This window comes from Leucopleurus acutus, assembly GCF_964270905.1.
Source record: "Leucopleurus acutus genome assembly, chromosome: 20".
Taxonomy (NCBI): Eukaryota; Metazoa; Chordata; class Mammalia; order Artiodactyla; family Delphinidae; genus Leucopleurus; species Leucopleurus acutus.
In genome coordinates, this window is record NC_139162.1 from 4,109,190 (window position 1) to 4,124,891 (window position 15,702).

Genomic DNA, 15,702 nt, shown 5'->3' on the forward strand with positions numbered 1-15,702 from the left:
TGCAGCAGAATGACGTACGGAATTTCAGGGCCCTGGCCTCCCCTTCCCTGCCTTCCCGCCCTCCCTCGCGCTGAGCCCAGGGCCCTGCAGCCCGCGGGTTCCCCTTCCAGCCTCTGAGCCTCCCGCACTGTCCTCTCCTGTGCGATCTTGCCTGTCCTGGGGGCCCACTCCTGCTGTCGTCCTAACCGACACTTTTCTGGTTCCTCTGGACGGGATAAGCGATTGTCATCTCTCTCCGTCATCGCCCTCTGCCTGCCACTGGGGATAACACCGAGCACGTTGTTTACCAGGCTGGTCCCCGCCTCTCTATCCCATGAGCCCTCGTGGGCTGAGGGCCTGTCCGAGGTCGAGCATACTTGGGCCTCACGTGGAGTCTGCAGCTTAGAGGCCCCGCCCCCACGTTTGAATTCAGCACATCTCACGGCCTGTGTTTGCCTCACACGCTGCTTCTGTGCCTGAAGCAGAGATGTGCTTATTCCTGTTTCTTATAGGTCAGCAGTGGGCGTATGAATAGTAAAACAGTGATGAGTTTAAGCAGTGTTTAACGTACACGTGAATACCAGACTCTAGGGTAGACATTTCCTTTTACTGCAACAGTGAAAATCATTGGATCTTCATTCTTTTTTGTAGCAACTGATCACCAAAGTATATTGATGTCTTTTGTTTACTTGTCTTCAGTTTGTTTATGAGAAATGCATCTTCTGTTTATAGACACGGGGAAAGAAGTGAGGGGAAGAGTTTAAGACACTTGCCCGAAGGTACTGTTAAAAGTAAACTGTGACAGGGTCTGGCTCGGAAGGCAGTGTCTGTAGGGAGAGAACGGGTTCAGCAGCACTTAGAACTTGGCTGTTACTACACCCTTTTACACCTGCACGTGTACCTGTGCTGGTTATTTTTTCTCCTGTTCATTTTTTAACTGAGGCATAGTTAACGTACAGTGAAATGCACAATTTTAAGTGTATAATTTTAACAGCTCATTGAATTTGGTTTGACAGTGCGTGTGCCTGTGTAGCCTGCTGCCCTTTCCGTCAACTCAGAAAGTTACCTTGGACTCTCCGTCATTCCCTCTTGTGCTCCAACCCCGTTCTGATTTCTTTCAAAATAAATTAGCCTCGCCTGGTTCAGAGTGCCATGCAGAGGGACTCCTACTGTACATACTGTGTTTTTCACTTGGCGTGGTTTTTTGAGATGTATCCACACGGTGGCCTGTATCCGTCCGCAGTCCCCCTTGTGTGAATATACTGTGGTTTGTTTATTCATCTCCTGGTGAGGGGTGTTTGGGTTGTTCCGGTTTGGTGACTTAATGACTGCAGCAGCTGTGAACAGTGCTGTACACGTTTTGTGTTCATATTCACCTTGAGGTAAATACCTAGAAGTGGAATTGCCGAGGCACAGGAAGGGTGTTGGTTAAACTCTGAGAAAGTACCAGGCCGCTTTCCGACGTGGTTGCCATTTTGGTTATTTTTAAAAATTTATAAAAGTAACGGGGTTTGGTCTCATTGTAGAGATTCTGCTGTAGACCTGAGGACTGCGATGGGCAGTCCTGGGTTTTGCAAAGCCGGTTTTCCTTTAAAACAGTGCTAACATAAGCTCATTTGAAGATACTCAAAATGAATGTGAATGCAAAGTTGAAAGTATCACTAGGCATAATTAGGCATTGCTGGTTCAGCATGTTATTTGGCATTTAAAGCTGTTGGCTACTGCATAAATATTTGAATAGAGTTACTATATATATATATATATATATATATATATATAAAAATAAATGCCATATTTTACAAGTCACCTCCGTTAGTTTAAGCAGCTTGTGGTTCACGGCCACATTTGTTACTGAGAAGTTCAGAGGGGACTCAGAGCTAGGGAACCTTTGGTGTGCAGGGTGGCGGTGACGGGTGTGGGGAGGCTGTCCAGGTCCTTGTGGAGGGAGGACGGGTCCTGAGGAGACTTGTAGGGTCGGGTGGGCAGGGGAGCCTGACAGCAGAGCCGGGCCCGGCGGAGGGGGCACTCCCGGTCAGGAAGCAGCGAGCAGCCTCCAGTTACTGGGAGGAGACCAGGGGAGCTTACCCTGCCCACCCCTCCACCCCCGAGTCCCCTCACCCTCTTCCACGCCAGCCCCCTGGTGTCCTAGTCAGGGGTCTTGGTTTCAGAAAACAGACACCAACTGAGGGTTTGCTGAGAGAAAAATGTTACGTTGGAAGGATATCAGATGCAAAGAGAGTGGACAGGCTGCGAGGCACACGGGGCCGCCGGCCTGGGTGGCAGTGGAGCTGTGCAGAGGAAGGACGTCTTGTTCGGGGTGCCTTTGCCAGACCTGTTGCTTGGAAGATGGACCTCCTGGATTGGTCCTCTGATTTCATTTTATCTCCTAAGGTCTTTGTCTTGTTTTTGTTTTTTAGTTGATTTACTGTAGTTGATTTACAATGCTGTGTTAGTTTTAGGTGTACAGCAGACTGATTCCGTTTTATATATATGTATATCTAATCTTTTCCAGATTCTTTCCCAGTATACGTTATCATAAGGTACCAAATACAGTTCCCTGTGCTATACAGGAGGTCCTTGTTGGTTAATCTATTTTCTGTATAGTAGTGTGTATATGTTAAATCCCAAACTCCAAGTTTATCCTTCCCCCCTTCCCCTTTGTTGTTTAGTTCTCCTTTCTGGGAAATTTCCCCATTCTCTCTTCCAATCCTGTTTGTAAGATTAAAAAATGCTACCATCATATTTTTATTTTTCAGTAACTAGGAGGCTCTCAGAATGTTCCTCTTTGTCCCACAGATGCAGCCTCTTGATTCCCCGTAAGTTTCCTGCTCTGTGCATTATGCCTGCTCTAAATCCCGGTTTCTCTCTTTTCTCTCTGGGGCTCTTCCATGAGACCTGTCTGAGCTTTTCTCCAGAACATCTGTTGGCTCTTGGTTCACATTTAAGGATGAGATGTACCAGGAGCGTGTGCTTGGAGCGTCTGCGTCCATGGTCCTTTGTCCTCTGGTGGCCCTGGTCTTAGGGAAAACTGGCAGCATTCTGACCTCTTTGGGAGGGGGACACCCCACCTCTTGGTGTCCTCCAGCCTCTTTTCTTGGGCCAGATGAGTGCTTCTAGGGAGGCTACGTCTGCTTGCCCACCCAGTGGGAGATGCTGCCAGGCTGGGACGCCCCTCACTCATTCCACCCGCTCCTTCGTGCACCGTGCCCCCTCCCCCGGGGCACCCTCCCCCAGCGGGGCCTGGTGCACCTCTCACCTCTTCCTCTCTCGTCTTTTCTGTAATTCCTCTGCTGTGGCTGCTGAACGGTGAACAGTTGCTGCCTGTTGAAATGCAGGTTGACCAGATTTGGTCTGGATTATCCCTGGGGCTCTTTCTCAGGGATTTTGGCTTCGAGATTTGTATTTAAGACCAGGGCTAAAGTAACAAGAGTGTAAAATGGACAGGTTTAGAATAAATTACTTAATTTTCAGGATTGTCAAGCAGCTTACTAGTAACGAAAACCTAGAGGAGTCATGATTTCATAGTTAAAGATAGTTCTGAGTAACGGAACTTCAGGTGTGAAGCGTCACGTCGGTTACATGTGCTCCAGAGGTTGATCATATGCACTGAGAAATAGTATATGCGCTTTGGTCATAAAGTGAGTAACTTCTCTAATCACATTTTATTATCTTTCAGATCCTACCACATAGGACAGTATGCACCTTAAGATCCTGAAGAAAAGACACAGAATGTTCAAGTAATGTCTAAAAATAATTTGTGAGGTAAGTGATTGCTTATTTAGGTCTCTAATCACTGTTTCCTCTCTAACGGCTGACACTAACTTGCACACCTTTGAAAAGGCAAATACGGGCAGTCAGATGGTTAATGGTGACAAGTAGATCTTTTTCTTCACGTATTGTCTTTGGGTTTGCTTACCACCTACGCTAAAAGGAGAGTGTGTCCCCGGAGGAAGATTCCATGAAGGGAATTGATCAGTTATTAGCAGGTATTACAAGATGAGGGGAGTCCTCAAACGTAAACCACTGGAAGGGTTTTGCTCGAGTGGTTGTCCCTTAAATAATGGGGGTCTGCAATGTGGCTCTTAGCGTTCTGGGAAACGGGGCTTGGTTTAACACGACGATAAACTGCTCAGGTTCGGAGTGTAGACAGTATCCCATTAAACTGGACATTAAAGTAGAAAAGCCGTCGGTCAGTGCACAGTGCTTTCAGGTTTTTTTCAGACGTGATCACGCAGAGTATTCAGTCACCAGCGACGGGTATCAGCACAGAGTGAGGCTGTGCCCTCGCCCTGGCTTCGCATCGCCAGTTGCCGTGCCATTTGCTCTTGTGTTCCCAGCATTTTTAGATTAGTTGAGTGTAAAGGAATTGTTTCTTCATTTCCTCCCCTCCCTTCCTGTTGCATTAATGAAGTGTAAGTGCTGTGACTCAGCGGAAGGCGCCTGCACTTGATGACAGATAACCGGATGTGTTCAGCCTAACCTCGCCGTGTTCACCGATTGCTTTCTTGCAAATGAAGTGACTTTTGGGCATCACATTGTTCTCCCTTTGCCTTCTAGTGGATTTTACAAATTCAGCTCTGAAGCACACAGGCGTGATGCCTCAGTGTCCTAACGTGCTTCTGGGAATGTCCCTTCCTGCCCACTGGGGTTGGTATGTGTGCAGTCACCCTTCCTCACAAATAGAGCTGCCATCTGCCCCTCTGGGGGAGGCCTGCGGCTGCTGTCACCAGTGCCTCGGCCGGGAAGGTTAATCGGGACTGGGTCAGGCGTCCAGAAGACTCAGGTCCTGGTTTCTAGGCAGAACTCGGGCTGCACGAGTGTGCTCTGACAAAAAGCTAGCCTGTCTCTGGACACGTGGCCCCTGCGACTGCTCGCTGCCCAGCAGGCGGGCACCCATTGTTCCTAGAAAGCGTCTTACCTGAGGAGTAGCCATAGAGCAGAGGGATTCTGGTCAGGGGAGTTTTTCAGCTAAGGCTTTGATGAACATTTATGATTCACTAAAAAACTTCCGTGGTAAAAAAAAAAAAAAAAACTTCCGTGGCCATCGCTAGGCCTCTCTCTGGATCTGAGACGGGGACCAATTCACGTTGTTGCGTCTGCCTGGAAACAGATGCGCACTTGCCGTGAGCCCAGGGGCGTGCGGGCACCTGACGGGGAGCCCGGAGAGAAGACCCAGGCCTTTCCCACGAGGGCTGACAGCCAGCCCGGGGCTGAGACATGGACGCCCTCTCAAGGTAGGGAGTGCTGAGCGCACTGCCCGTGGAGCTGCCGAGCCGGTCCTCCTCCCAGAGTCTCAGCCCCCTGACGGCATCAGGCTTACAGTGGTGTAGACAGGACCGCGCTCCAGCACCCTCTCCAGATAGCCGTGTCTGATGTTCAGAGTCCCTTTGCAGCGTGCTCTTCAGAGGCACGAGGACTGCCTCTGCAGGATGACTTGCTTGGCAGAGAGAAGCCTCGGGCGCTGCAGGGCGGGTGGCCTCTGCGGCAGAGGCCTCAGCAGGAAGGCAGCCGTCGGGTCCAGTGTGTGCTGGCTGAAGAACGGCTGCTTCAGGGCTGCCCAAATTCTTATCTTCAGTTTCTTCACTTCAGTAATTTTAAAGCTCTTGTTGTCTGATCTAAGAGCAGGCTGCGGGGAACAGTTTCATTGCTGTCTTGTACTAGTCAGTATCTTTGTATCGAGAGGGAAACCTGCAAAATATTTGCAGAAGGAACTCTCACCAGCAGATTCACTCATTCAGTAAATGTTTTCATCGTTCCCGTGCTCCAGTTACAGTTAAGGAAGGAAGGAATGCCAGGATTCCGAGCGGATGCTGTGCATCAGCTGTAGCAGACCCGGCCCCAAGAGCATTCTTACCCCTGCTCCCCCGCCACGCTGGGGAGGCCACGGTCGCTTGCTCTGTGCTTGTTTGAAAGAAGCCGAGCCTGAGTGGAGAAAGCCTGGGGTCGTTTGATAAAGTGCTATCAGTGTTTTTCTATCCCCTGCACGAACAACAGGGCCACATGAACTGACTCTGTTTCCCTTTCTTTATTTATCATGAGTATTTCTACTCATATCAGACACTGATGACAGGAGGTTATAGGTTTAAAGAAGCAGCAAAATGTTTGCTAGGAAAAGTGTAAGTTTTCCATTAGTTCCTGACCCTGTGCGTTCTCGGGTATTAGGAAATATGGGAGAGTTGTCGAAAGAACAGATAAGTGAAGGAAACTGTTAAAAGACTGAAAGAGGAAGGGCGTTCTAGAAACAGCACAGAGTTAAAGAAGACTGCCTCAAAAACATGGTCGCACGTTGTCACAGTTCAAACGAGGGAGAAGTGAGAGTGAAGAACTCAGTGAAACAGGGAAGAGTCAGGCGAGAACTGGGCTCTGTGGTCGTGGGCCGGGGTGGAAACGAGCAGTGAAAGAGCCCCTTGTCTGTCAGCCTCTCATCAGCTGCTGGCATGTGTGCGCTGCGGGCCCTCGGGCCTTGGCACCGTGGATGGGGCCGTGGTACCCCAGGCCTCGTCTCGCCCAGGCTTGGAGCCTCGGTGCCAAGGGTGTCTAGCTCCTGCCCCGCGTCGTCCTTGTGCAGTGTGGCTGGGGCCAGCCGCAGGTGACCGTGTGTCCCCAGGAGCCTCACCAGCTGTGTCCCATGCCCCTCCAGGGAAACCATGCCGTCATCAGGACACCGGCTCCGGGATGTCGAACACCATCCTCTCCTGACCGAAAATGACAACTACGACTCTTCCTCCTCCTCTTCATCCGAGGCCGACGTGGCAGACAGGGTCTGGTTCATCCGCGACGGCTGTGGCATGATCTGTGCTGTCGTGACGTGGCTACTGGTCGTGTACGCGGACTTCGTGGTGACGTTTGTCATGCTGCTGCCTTCCAAAGACTTCTGGTACTCCGTGGTCAATGGAGTCGTTTTTAACTGCCTGGCGGTGCTTGCCCTGTCCTCTCACTTGAGGACCATGCTCACCGACCCCGTGAGTACCTGCCCTCTCGCTGGGGTTTTCGGCCGGGTCTGGGCTGGGGAGGCACCAGCGGCACCGGGCGGAGGGCCTCATGCTCCCGCAGCCTCGGGGTTCACGAGTTCCTGGATACAGGCTGGTGGCGTTGTTTGTGGCTTCGCTGGAGAGAACCCAGCGCCCAGAGAGAGGTGATATCATGGTATATTCATGGAAAACATTACACTGAGCTGTTTATTCAGATGAAGAAAGTGTACTGAATAATGCCTGAAATCCTATTTTATTTTTTAATGTTTATTTACTTGGCTGTGCTGGGTCTTAGTCGCTGCGCGTGGGATCTTTATTGCTGCTTGCGGGATCTTCGTTGCGGCCTGCGGGATCTTTTTAGTTGCGACATGCGGGATCTTTAGTTGTGGCATATGGGATCTAGCTCCCGGACCAGGGATCAAACCCACGCCCCCCGCGTTGGGAGCACGGAGCCTTAGCCACTGGACCGCCAGGGAAGTCCCCCTTCTAGTTTAAATACTTTGTTTCTCTGAAGTATGGACTGAAAGCTGAGCGATGTGGCATCTCGGTTTCACCACTTTACGAATCTTTCCAGTTGTCTTTTAATCACACGCAACTAATTTAACTTCTTTGGGCTGCAGGTTAGCTATTATCTTTAAGTTCGCTGTAGGAAGAGCCCTGGTAGTGTCAGCCATCTTCCTGCAAGTTGAAAACGGGGCGTTTCGGCGAGGAGGCCACCACGTCGGTGCCCAGGTGCCAGGCTGCGGTGTGCCCGGTGGGGCCGGGGGAGGGAGGGCTACCCGGCTGGGCCCTTCTCATCACAGTGCTTGTGTCTTCTGACCAGTGTAGGCCTCCTTCCCCCCCGTGGTCCCGCTCCTGCTACAGCCCCTCTCCTGCGGGAAGAGGCCTCACAGCTCTTCAGGAAGCTCCGAGAGCCGGGGGTCGGGTAGCAGGTGTGTGTAGGGCGCTGCCTCTGCTCCCGGCGGGCGTGTTCCCTTCACTTGTTTCGCTGCCAAGAAGCTGGATGGAAGCGCTGAGGGCTGGAGTGTGAGGTGGGGGAGGGTGTGAGTCCTGGATGCAAGCATTTTTTAATTGAAATTTAATTCACATTCCGCAAAATTCACCCTTTTGTTCGATAATTTTCATGTATTCACATCACTGCAGTCATTTTAGACATTTTCATCACCCAAAAAAGAAACCCTGCAGCCCTTAGCCGTCACCACCCCGACCCCCCAGGTCCCCCAGCGCCAGGCAACTGCTGATGTACTTTCTGTCTCTGGACTGGCCTGTTCTGGACAGATCACACAGATGGAATCACACGGGGACGCATGGCCTTGACGTCTGGCTTCCTTCGCGGGGCGAGGTTCCTAGGGCTCACCCACACCGCGCCCTGTCAGTGCTTCGTTCCTCTTCACGGCTGGAGACTGTTCCACTGTGGGGATGGGCCACGTTTTGTTTACAGCCATCGTCAGCTGGTGGCCATCGGGGTTCTTCCCACTTTCTGGCTGTTATGGACAGTTCTGCCGTGAACCCTTGAGGACCAGGTTTGTGTGGACCCATGTTTCGTTTCTCTTGGGTAGAGACCCAGAAGTGGAAGTACCGTGTCATATGTTCGCGCTACGCTGAACTGCTGAGGGTGGTTTTTTGTGGCGGCTGCAGTGCGTTAGAGTCCCCCCAGCAGTGTACGGGTTCCTGCTTCACCTCCTCAGGTGATGTTCATGTGTTTGATGAGAGCCATCCTGACGGCTGTGAGGTGGTACCCCGTTGTGTTTTGATTTGCATTTCCCTGATGACTAACGATGCTGGGCTTCTCGGCCGTTTGTAGGTCTTTGGAGGACGGTCCGTTCACGTCCTCCGTCTTGACATCTGGCTGTCACTGCTTCCACCATGCCACACGTCAGGACTCCAGTGGCAAGTTACAGAAACCACCGGGAGTCGGTGTGAATAGAACCAAGGGCACCCCGCGGGGTGTCAGGAGCCCAGGGCAGGGGTGCGTCTGGCCGTGGGCAGGCGTTGGGACTGGGGTGGGGAGGCTCTCGGGAAGGAGGCAGGGGAGAGGCCGACTGAGCCCCCAGGCACCCCTGTCCTTCCTGGCATCCTGGCCCTCTGCCGCCTAGTGAAGACGGTGGCCCCTCACACCAGAGGGAATTGGGAGCGCTGGGTTCCAGACGCACCGTGTGGGGGAGACTGCGTGGCCGGCGGGGTCGGGTGTCTGCTCCGTCCTCTCCTCGGGGCCGCTGCTTTCTCCTCTCTGCGGACCACCTTCAACACGGGGTCCAGTCTGGGCTGAACGAGAGCCGTCACGCCACCCGGGTGAGGCCAGTTCTCTGCCGGACGTCCTTTTACTAAGCCATTAGGAACAGTCAGTCTTTGCTAGGATTGGCTCTGGCCTGGGTTGTTTCTTGAGAAGTTATTGGTACTTTGAGGGGGGAGCAGAAAGGAAGATGGGGTCTCTGACATGTGATGGACCAGGGAGCTGATCGATCCCAAGGCGTCAAGCTCACCTCTGGAGGTGAGTCTCAGTGTCAGAAGCATGAGATTGTGCAAGGCCACCCGCTGCCCCGCGCCCAGAGCCTGCTCTCCTCTGTCCCCAGCCTTGTTCTACAAGCATCAGCCTTAGCAGCAGATGTAGGCGCCTTTGTTCCGGGCGCCCTGGGACGCCTTTGGGCGTTCATTAGCCCACCAGCACCTTGCGGAGGTGGGCGTACATCACGTTAGAAGGTGAGACCCACAGCTGGCAAGAGGCAAAGCTGGGGTTTGAACAGTTATCTGTTGCCAAAGCCCTTGCTTTTTCGTTAACTTCTTACAGACATTTCATTATACACAGAAGTGGAGAGAAGAGGGTCATGAACCTTGCTTATCACCTTGTGGTCAATCTCGTGTCAGCGATATGACCTCGCCTACTCCCTTTCCCTCCCCAGAATATTTGGAAGTACATCTCAGACATTATAAAACTTTATTTGTAAATAACTGTGTGTATCTTTAAAAAGGGCTCTTCTTTTTTTTTTAATATAAATTTATTTATTTATTTATTTATTTATTTATTCTTGGCTGCGTTGCGTCTTTGTTGCTGCGCGTGAGCTTTCTCTAGCTGCGGCGAGCAGGGGCTACTCTTCGTTGCAGTGCACGGGCTTCTCATGGCGGTGGCTTCTCTTGTTGCAGAGCACGGGCTCTAGGTGCGCGGGCTTCAGTAGTTGTGGACACGTGGGCTCAGTAGCTGTGGCACGCGGGCTTTAGTAGCTGTGGCGCGCGGGCTCAGTTGCTCCGCGGCATGTGGGATCTTCCCGTCCAGGGCTCGACCCCTGCATCGGCAGGCGGATTCTTAACCCCTGAGCCACCAGGGAAGTCCCAAAAGGGCTCTTCTTTATAAAAGCATGGCTACAACGCCAGTGGCTCATGTGGAGCGGTTGAAGAATTCCTTACTGTGTCCAGTGAGAGTCCACATCTCCTCAGTCGTCTCAGTCCTTTTATATTCTTTTGTTTGAATCAGGATCCAAGTAAGATCTATCCTTTGTGACTGGTTGACGTGTCTCATTTTTCTCCTTCCACTCTGGGGTTTTCAGCTTATATCCCTGTACGTGGTTTAACGTGCTCCTCGGCCCCTGTGCTGCCCGTGGATTAGCAGGTAGACCTAGGGGAAGCGCCACACTCCCGTGCCCCTAGGTCAGGTCCTGGGGATCCAGGATGCGTGACAGGGAGGGAACCAGGGCGTCAAGATGGAAAGATATGGGGGGGAATGTGCTTTGCAAATCATAACTTCCCTGGATATATGTATGCCGTGGTTGGGAGCACTCTTCCTAAGAGTGGGCACCTGGTTTCCTTCTCCAGGGCGGATCAGAGGTGGGTGGGTGCAGGTGTGAGACGTCGGGCACCAGCAGCAGCAGCGAATGGAAAAGCTGTCAAGAGGACGCTGTGCCAAAGGGGAGCCGTCTGGGCCGTGCTGGGGTAGGAGGCGTGGCTATGGCAGGGAGCACAGTCCTGGCGAGACACAGATGAAACACGCAAGATGCGTCTTAGAAAACACATGTCCTGAAAATGGTTCGAAGGCGAACGCGAGCTTGAGGAACGTGCCTCACCTGTTCGGAAGGTTTCTTTGATGGAGCGAAGAGGGGCCCACCGGTGCCGCGGAAGCGGGCGCTCCTCTGGTGTGACCTGGTGAGACCCGGTGCTGAGCGGACCCGGGCCCGCCCTTCTGCTCCGCGTCTGGCCTGCGAGAGCACATCTCGGACTACGGAATCGAAGTGTAGATCGCCAGCCGCGGGGACCTGGGTGAGTCATCGAGAGGCACTGTGGGAGACGGGCTGCCTGCCCAGGGCTCTGAGCCGCGAGAAGGACCAGAAGATGCCTTCATCTCCACGTGTTATCTGACGTGTCTCCCCCTCGAGATGCACACCTGTCCTCCGTGAGCAGTCGCAGGAGCGCTCTCCAACCAGCGGGCAGCGTGGGGTGCCGTGCTCCGCAGAAGTGTGTCAGGTCACGTGTTTTACTGTGGAAGCAGCGTGTGTGGCTAAACCTGCTCCGTTCCATCGTCTTATGAAACGTGTGACCCGAGCTGTCACCAGGAGCGGCTGTACAAGGTGGGAGCTCCTGAAGTCAGAACAGTGTCACGGGGCCGGCGGTAGGCGTGGGGCGGGCTGGGGTCCTGGCTTGGTTCAGGGACCAGAAAGACTCCAGAGGGTGTTGGGAAAATTGAGTAAAATGCTGGACCTGACCTTCTGATGTGAATTCTCAAAAATGAGCCTTTAAACCCTGAACTTTTTTTACACTGTAGATTAAGGAGACAGGTGGCACGTTAAGGCCAGGATCTTGACCACAGCAGCTTCCCTGTGTTAGGATGGGGGACTGACCGGTGCCCATCTGGAGGGCAGCCAGCTGCAGGGGAGGGTCGGGCAGTGAACCTTCCCATTTTGCCTGCAGCCCTTCCTGTACTGCCCCCTGAACCCGGGGCACGTGTGGGACCTCACTCCTGCTGGTGACAGGGCGGCCTGTCCGGCTCCCCGGGGGCCTTGGAGCCAGTGGTCCTGGGTCTCCACACGTGCCTGCTGGGTTTTGCAGACGTGGGTGTCGGCCCTGGCCCTGCAGAGGTTGGCTCGGGCAGCCAGACAGTGGGCTTTCAAGAGCTCCAGCGCAGCTCCTGCTGCCAGCGCTGTGCCTGCCGTCTCCCCGTGCTCTATCATTGCGCCCCCGTCTCCCCGTGCCTTCCTTGTCACTGCACCCCCGTCTCCCCGTGCCTTCCTTGTCACTGCACCCCCGTCTCCCCGTGCTCTCCCATCACTGCGCCTCCGTCTCCCCGTGCCCTCCCGTCACTGCGCCCCCGTCTCTTTGTGCCCTCCTGTCACTGCGCCCGTCTCCCCGTGCTGTCATTGCGCCCCCGTCTCCCCGTGCCTTCCTTGTCACTGCGCCCCGTCTCCCCGTGCTCTCCTGTCACTGCGCCCCCGTCTCCCCGTGCTCTCCTGTCACTGCGCCCCCGTCTCCCCGTGCCTTCCTTGTCACTGCGCCCCGTCTCCCCGTGCTCTCCTGTCACTGCGCCCCCGTCTCCCCGTGCTCTCCTGTCACTGCGCCCCCGTCTCCCCATGTCCTGTGCCCCATCTCCCCGTGCCTTGTCACTGCGCCCCCGTCTCCCCGTGCTCTCGTCACTGCGCCCCCATCTCCCCGTGCTCTCCTGTCACTGCGCCCCCGTCTCCCCGTGCTCTCCTGTCACTGCGCCCCCGTCTCCCCGTGCCCTCCTGTCACTGCGCCCCGTCTCCCCGTGCTCTCCTGTCACTGCGCCCCCGTCTCCCCGTGCTCTCCTGTCACTGCGCCCCCGTCTCCCCGTGCCCTCCTGTCACTGCGCCCCCGTCTCCCCGTGCTCTCCTGTCACTGCGCCCCCGTCTCCCCGTGCTCTCCTGTCACTGTGCCCCCGTCTCCCCGTGCCCTCCTGTCACTGCGCCCCGTCTCCCCGTGCTCTCCTGTCACTGCGCCCCTGCTCTACTCCTCCTTCCCAGTGGGGCTCCTTCTCCAGAAACGTGCATTTCTGTGTGAAGGACAGGCTCCATGGGGCACAGAAACGGGGTCCTGGCCTTGTTCCCAGTCCACAGGCCATGGTGCCCAGAATGATCTTCCAAACGTGATTTCCACTGCCTGTCTCCACTGCCCAGAGAACAATTCCTCCCCCTCTGCAGCCTACGCGGGCCCACTGCCCTCCACGCGGGCCCACTGCCCTCCACTCGGGCCCACTGCCCTCCCGTGTGCGGGGCTGTCCGGCTCTTGCTCCCATTTCCAGATTCTTCGTCCCTCTCAAGCTCCCCTAGCGCTCAGGGCTCCTGCAGACACACTCTTACAGCCCCGCTGTTCCTGCCCCTGGGCCCGGACGCCTGGGGGAGGGGGGCGCTTGGGGCTCGTGTGTGACCGCTCCTAATTAGGTTGGCACTTCACACGCACAAGATAAAGTCCTTTTGAGATTGCTTTGTTCAGCACTCCCTGCTGCCGCTGATAGGAAACCTGTGCGTCAGGAGGTGTGCGCACCCTGGGGACGCCAGCTGCCCTGGGGCTGGAGTGGCTTCGCAAACACACCTCACCTCTGGCACGTCCTGCATGAAGTTTGAAAAACCCAGGTGACTCACCTTATGAAGGATGACGCACTCTATATTTTGAATTCATTTTAAAGCATGTTATTTTTCATGAAAAATAAAACTTCTGGTCCTGCCTAATAGTTATTTTTCATATTAATATAAGTGGCAACTACAGCATGATAGATTATATCATGGTACATAACACCCAAGACTAATTCCTAAATTCACTGATGTTTCCTTCCGCCCAGCTAAAATACACTGTTATTAAACCATAGGGGGCAGTACCCAAAGGGAATGCTACTAAGGAATACATGGAGAGTTTGCAGCTGAAGCCTGGAGAAGTGATCTACAAGTGCCCCAAGTGCTGCTGTATCAAGCCCGAGCGCGCCCACCACTGCAGGTATGGCGGCCCTCCCCCAGGGGAACCCGAGTGCCCATCACTGCAGGGACCCCTTCCCCAGGGTGACCCGAGCACCCATTACTGAAGGGACACCTTTGCCAGGGCAACCAGAGCACCCAGCACTGCAGGGACCCCTTATCTGCGGCAGCCAGTGCATCCACCAGTGCTGGGACCCCTGCCCCGGGGAAGCCCGTGTGCCCACGACTGGAGGGGCCCCTTCCCCGGCACAGCCAGAGCCCACGCTGAAGGATTTCTTCCCCAGGGCAGTCTGTTCACCCACACCCACCCTTACGGGGACCCCTTTCCTTAGGCAACCCGAGCACCCACCACTGAGGGACCCTCTCCTCAGGGCAGCCAGAGTACCGAGCACTGCTGGAATCCCCGCCCCAGGGAAGCCTGAGTACCCACCACTGGAGGGACCGCTTCCCCAGCAGCCATAGACCCACCACTGCTGTAACCCCTTACTTGGGGCTGAGCCCCCCACTACTGCAGGCACGGCTTCCCCAGGGCATGTTGAGTGCCCAATCTGCAGACACCCTTCATAGTGCAGTCCAAGTGCCCACCACTGGAGGGAGCCCTTCCCCAGTGCAGCCAGAGAACCCAGTGCTGCTGGGACCCCTTCCCCAGGCAGTGTGAACACCCACCACTGGATGGAACCCTTTGCACGTGCAGCCTGAGCCCCAGCCCCTGCAGCGACCCCTTCCACAGGGCAGGAGGCCCCCTGGGTGGCTTCTTCCCAGTACTGTCTTCATTGGGCGGTGTTTCCTCCGAGCGTGGAATAGTGAACATCTAACTGCTCCTTTTCAGTATTTGCAAAAGATGTATTCGGAAAATGGATCATCACTGCCCCTGGGTGAACAACTGTGTCGGAGAAAAGAATCAGAGATTTTTCGTGCTCTTCACTGTGAGTAAAGATACTCATGGAGTGAGTGACTTGTACTAAGTTCTTTATCTGGAATCTTACCTGGAGCGAGTAAGTTTATTCTGACGTCAGCCCTGCAGCCTCTTCTCTGGGACTCAAATTATACCTGTGCTGTCACTGGTAGGAAGTAGTCCACCAGATGAGTGTACGTTGCTTGTGTTATTCTGGGTGTTTTACTGTGATTTAATTCTCTCCCAGATACCTTGAACCCCAGTTGTTAATAGGCTCTTGCTGAAGTGGTAGAACGTATTTCCCCATGTGGATTTCTGTGCTTGGTCCAGTGTGGTCCTGGCGAGGCGGATGTCAACTGCTGCTGTTACTCCTTCCCTCACTCATTTTCACTGACCCATGAGATCAGGAGTAAACGTACGGTTCAGCGGCCTTTCGTCCCCGCATGGGCTAACGGGTGTCTCCCCGCAGATGTACATCGCGCTGGCGTCCGTGCACGCGCTCGTGCTCTGCGGGCTGCAGTTCGTCGCCTGCGTCCGAGGGCAGTGGACTGGTAAGTGCAGGCGCAGGCCCCGCTGCACGTGCACGCTGTGGGGGGAGAGGGGAGGCAGAGGAAGAAGGGATCCTCCAGTTTCGAAGGAAATCGTCTTGGTTATTTTAGGAGTTAAATGAGCTTTTTAAGGAAAGAGTATGGGGACTGCCATTTTGCTATAATGAAGCCATGTACATACACTTGGTCTTCCTTAGTCAGCTAATAGTTTCTGCACCTTGCAGATTTTTGAGACTGGGTGAGAATGCGTATTGTTCCCAGCAGGCCTGTGTGTGCTCTGGCTGGTCGAGCGTGCGTGGCTGAGTACGAGTCGCCCCGCGAGTGCAGCCAGGCAGGCGCGAGCTGGGCGGCCCTGGCCTTGGGTGTGCGCCCCGAGTGAGGCCTGCTCACAGGTGTAGGCA

General features: G+C 54.4%; 1 protein-coding gene across 3 annotated transcripts in view; it reads left to right on the top strand.

Moving 5' to 3' along the window:
- ZDHHC7 (zDHHC palmitoyltransferase 7) overlaps positions 1-15,702 on the top strand; it is a 31,276-nt gene that overhangs the window by 12,619 nt on the left and 2,955 nt on the right. For all 3 annotated transcript variants that reach the window (XM_082862506.1, XM_082862507.1, XM_082862508.1), the window contains exons 2-6: positions 3,656-3,741; positions 6,620-6,941; positions 13,756-13,880; positions 14,688-14,784; positions 15,223-15,304. In XM_082862506.1, the coding sequence (XP_082718632.1) occupies positions 6,627-6,941; positions 13,756-13,880; positions 14,688-14,784; positions 15,223-15,304 (619 nt within the window). In that variant the 5' untranslated portion in view covers positions 3,656-3,741; positions 6,620-6,626. The remainder of the gene's footprint in view (positions 1-3,655; positions 3,742-6,619; positions 6,942-13,755; positions 13,881-14,687; positions 14,785-15,222; positions 15,305-15,702) is intronic.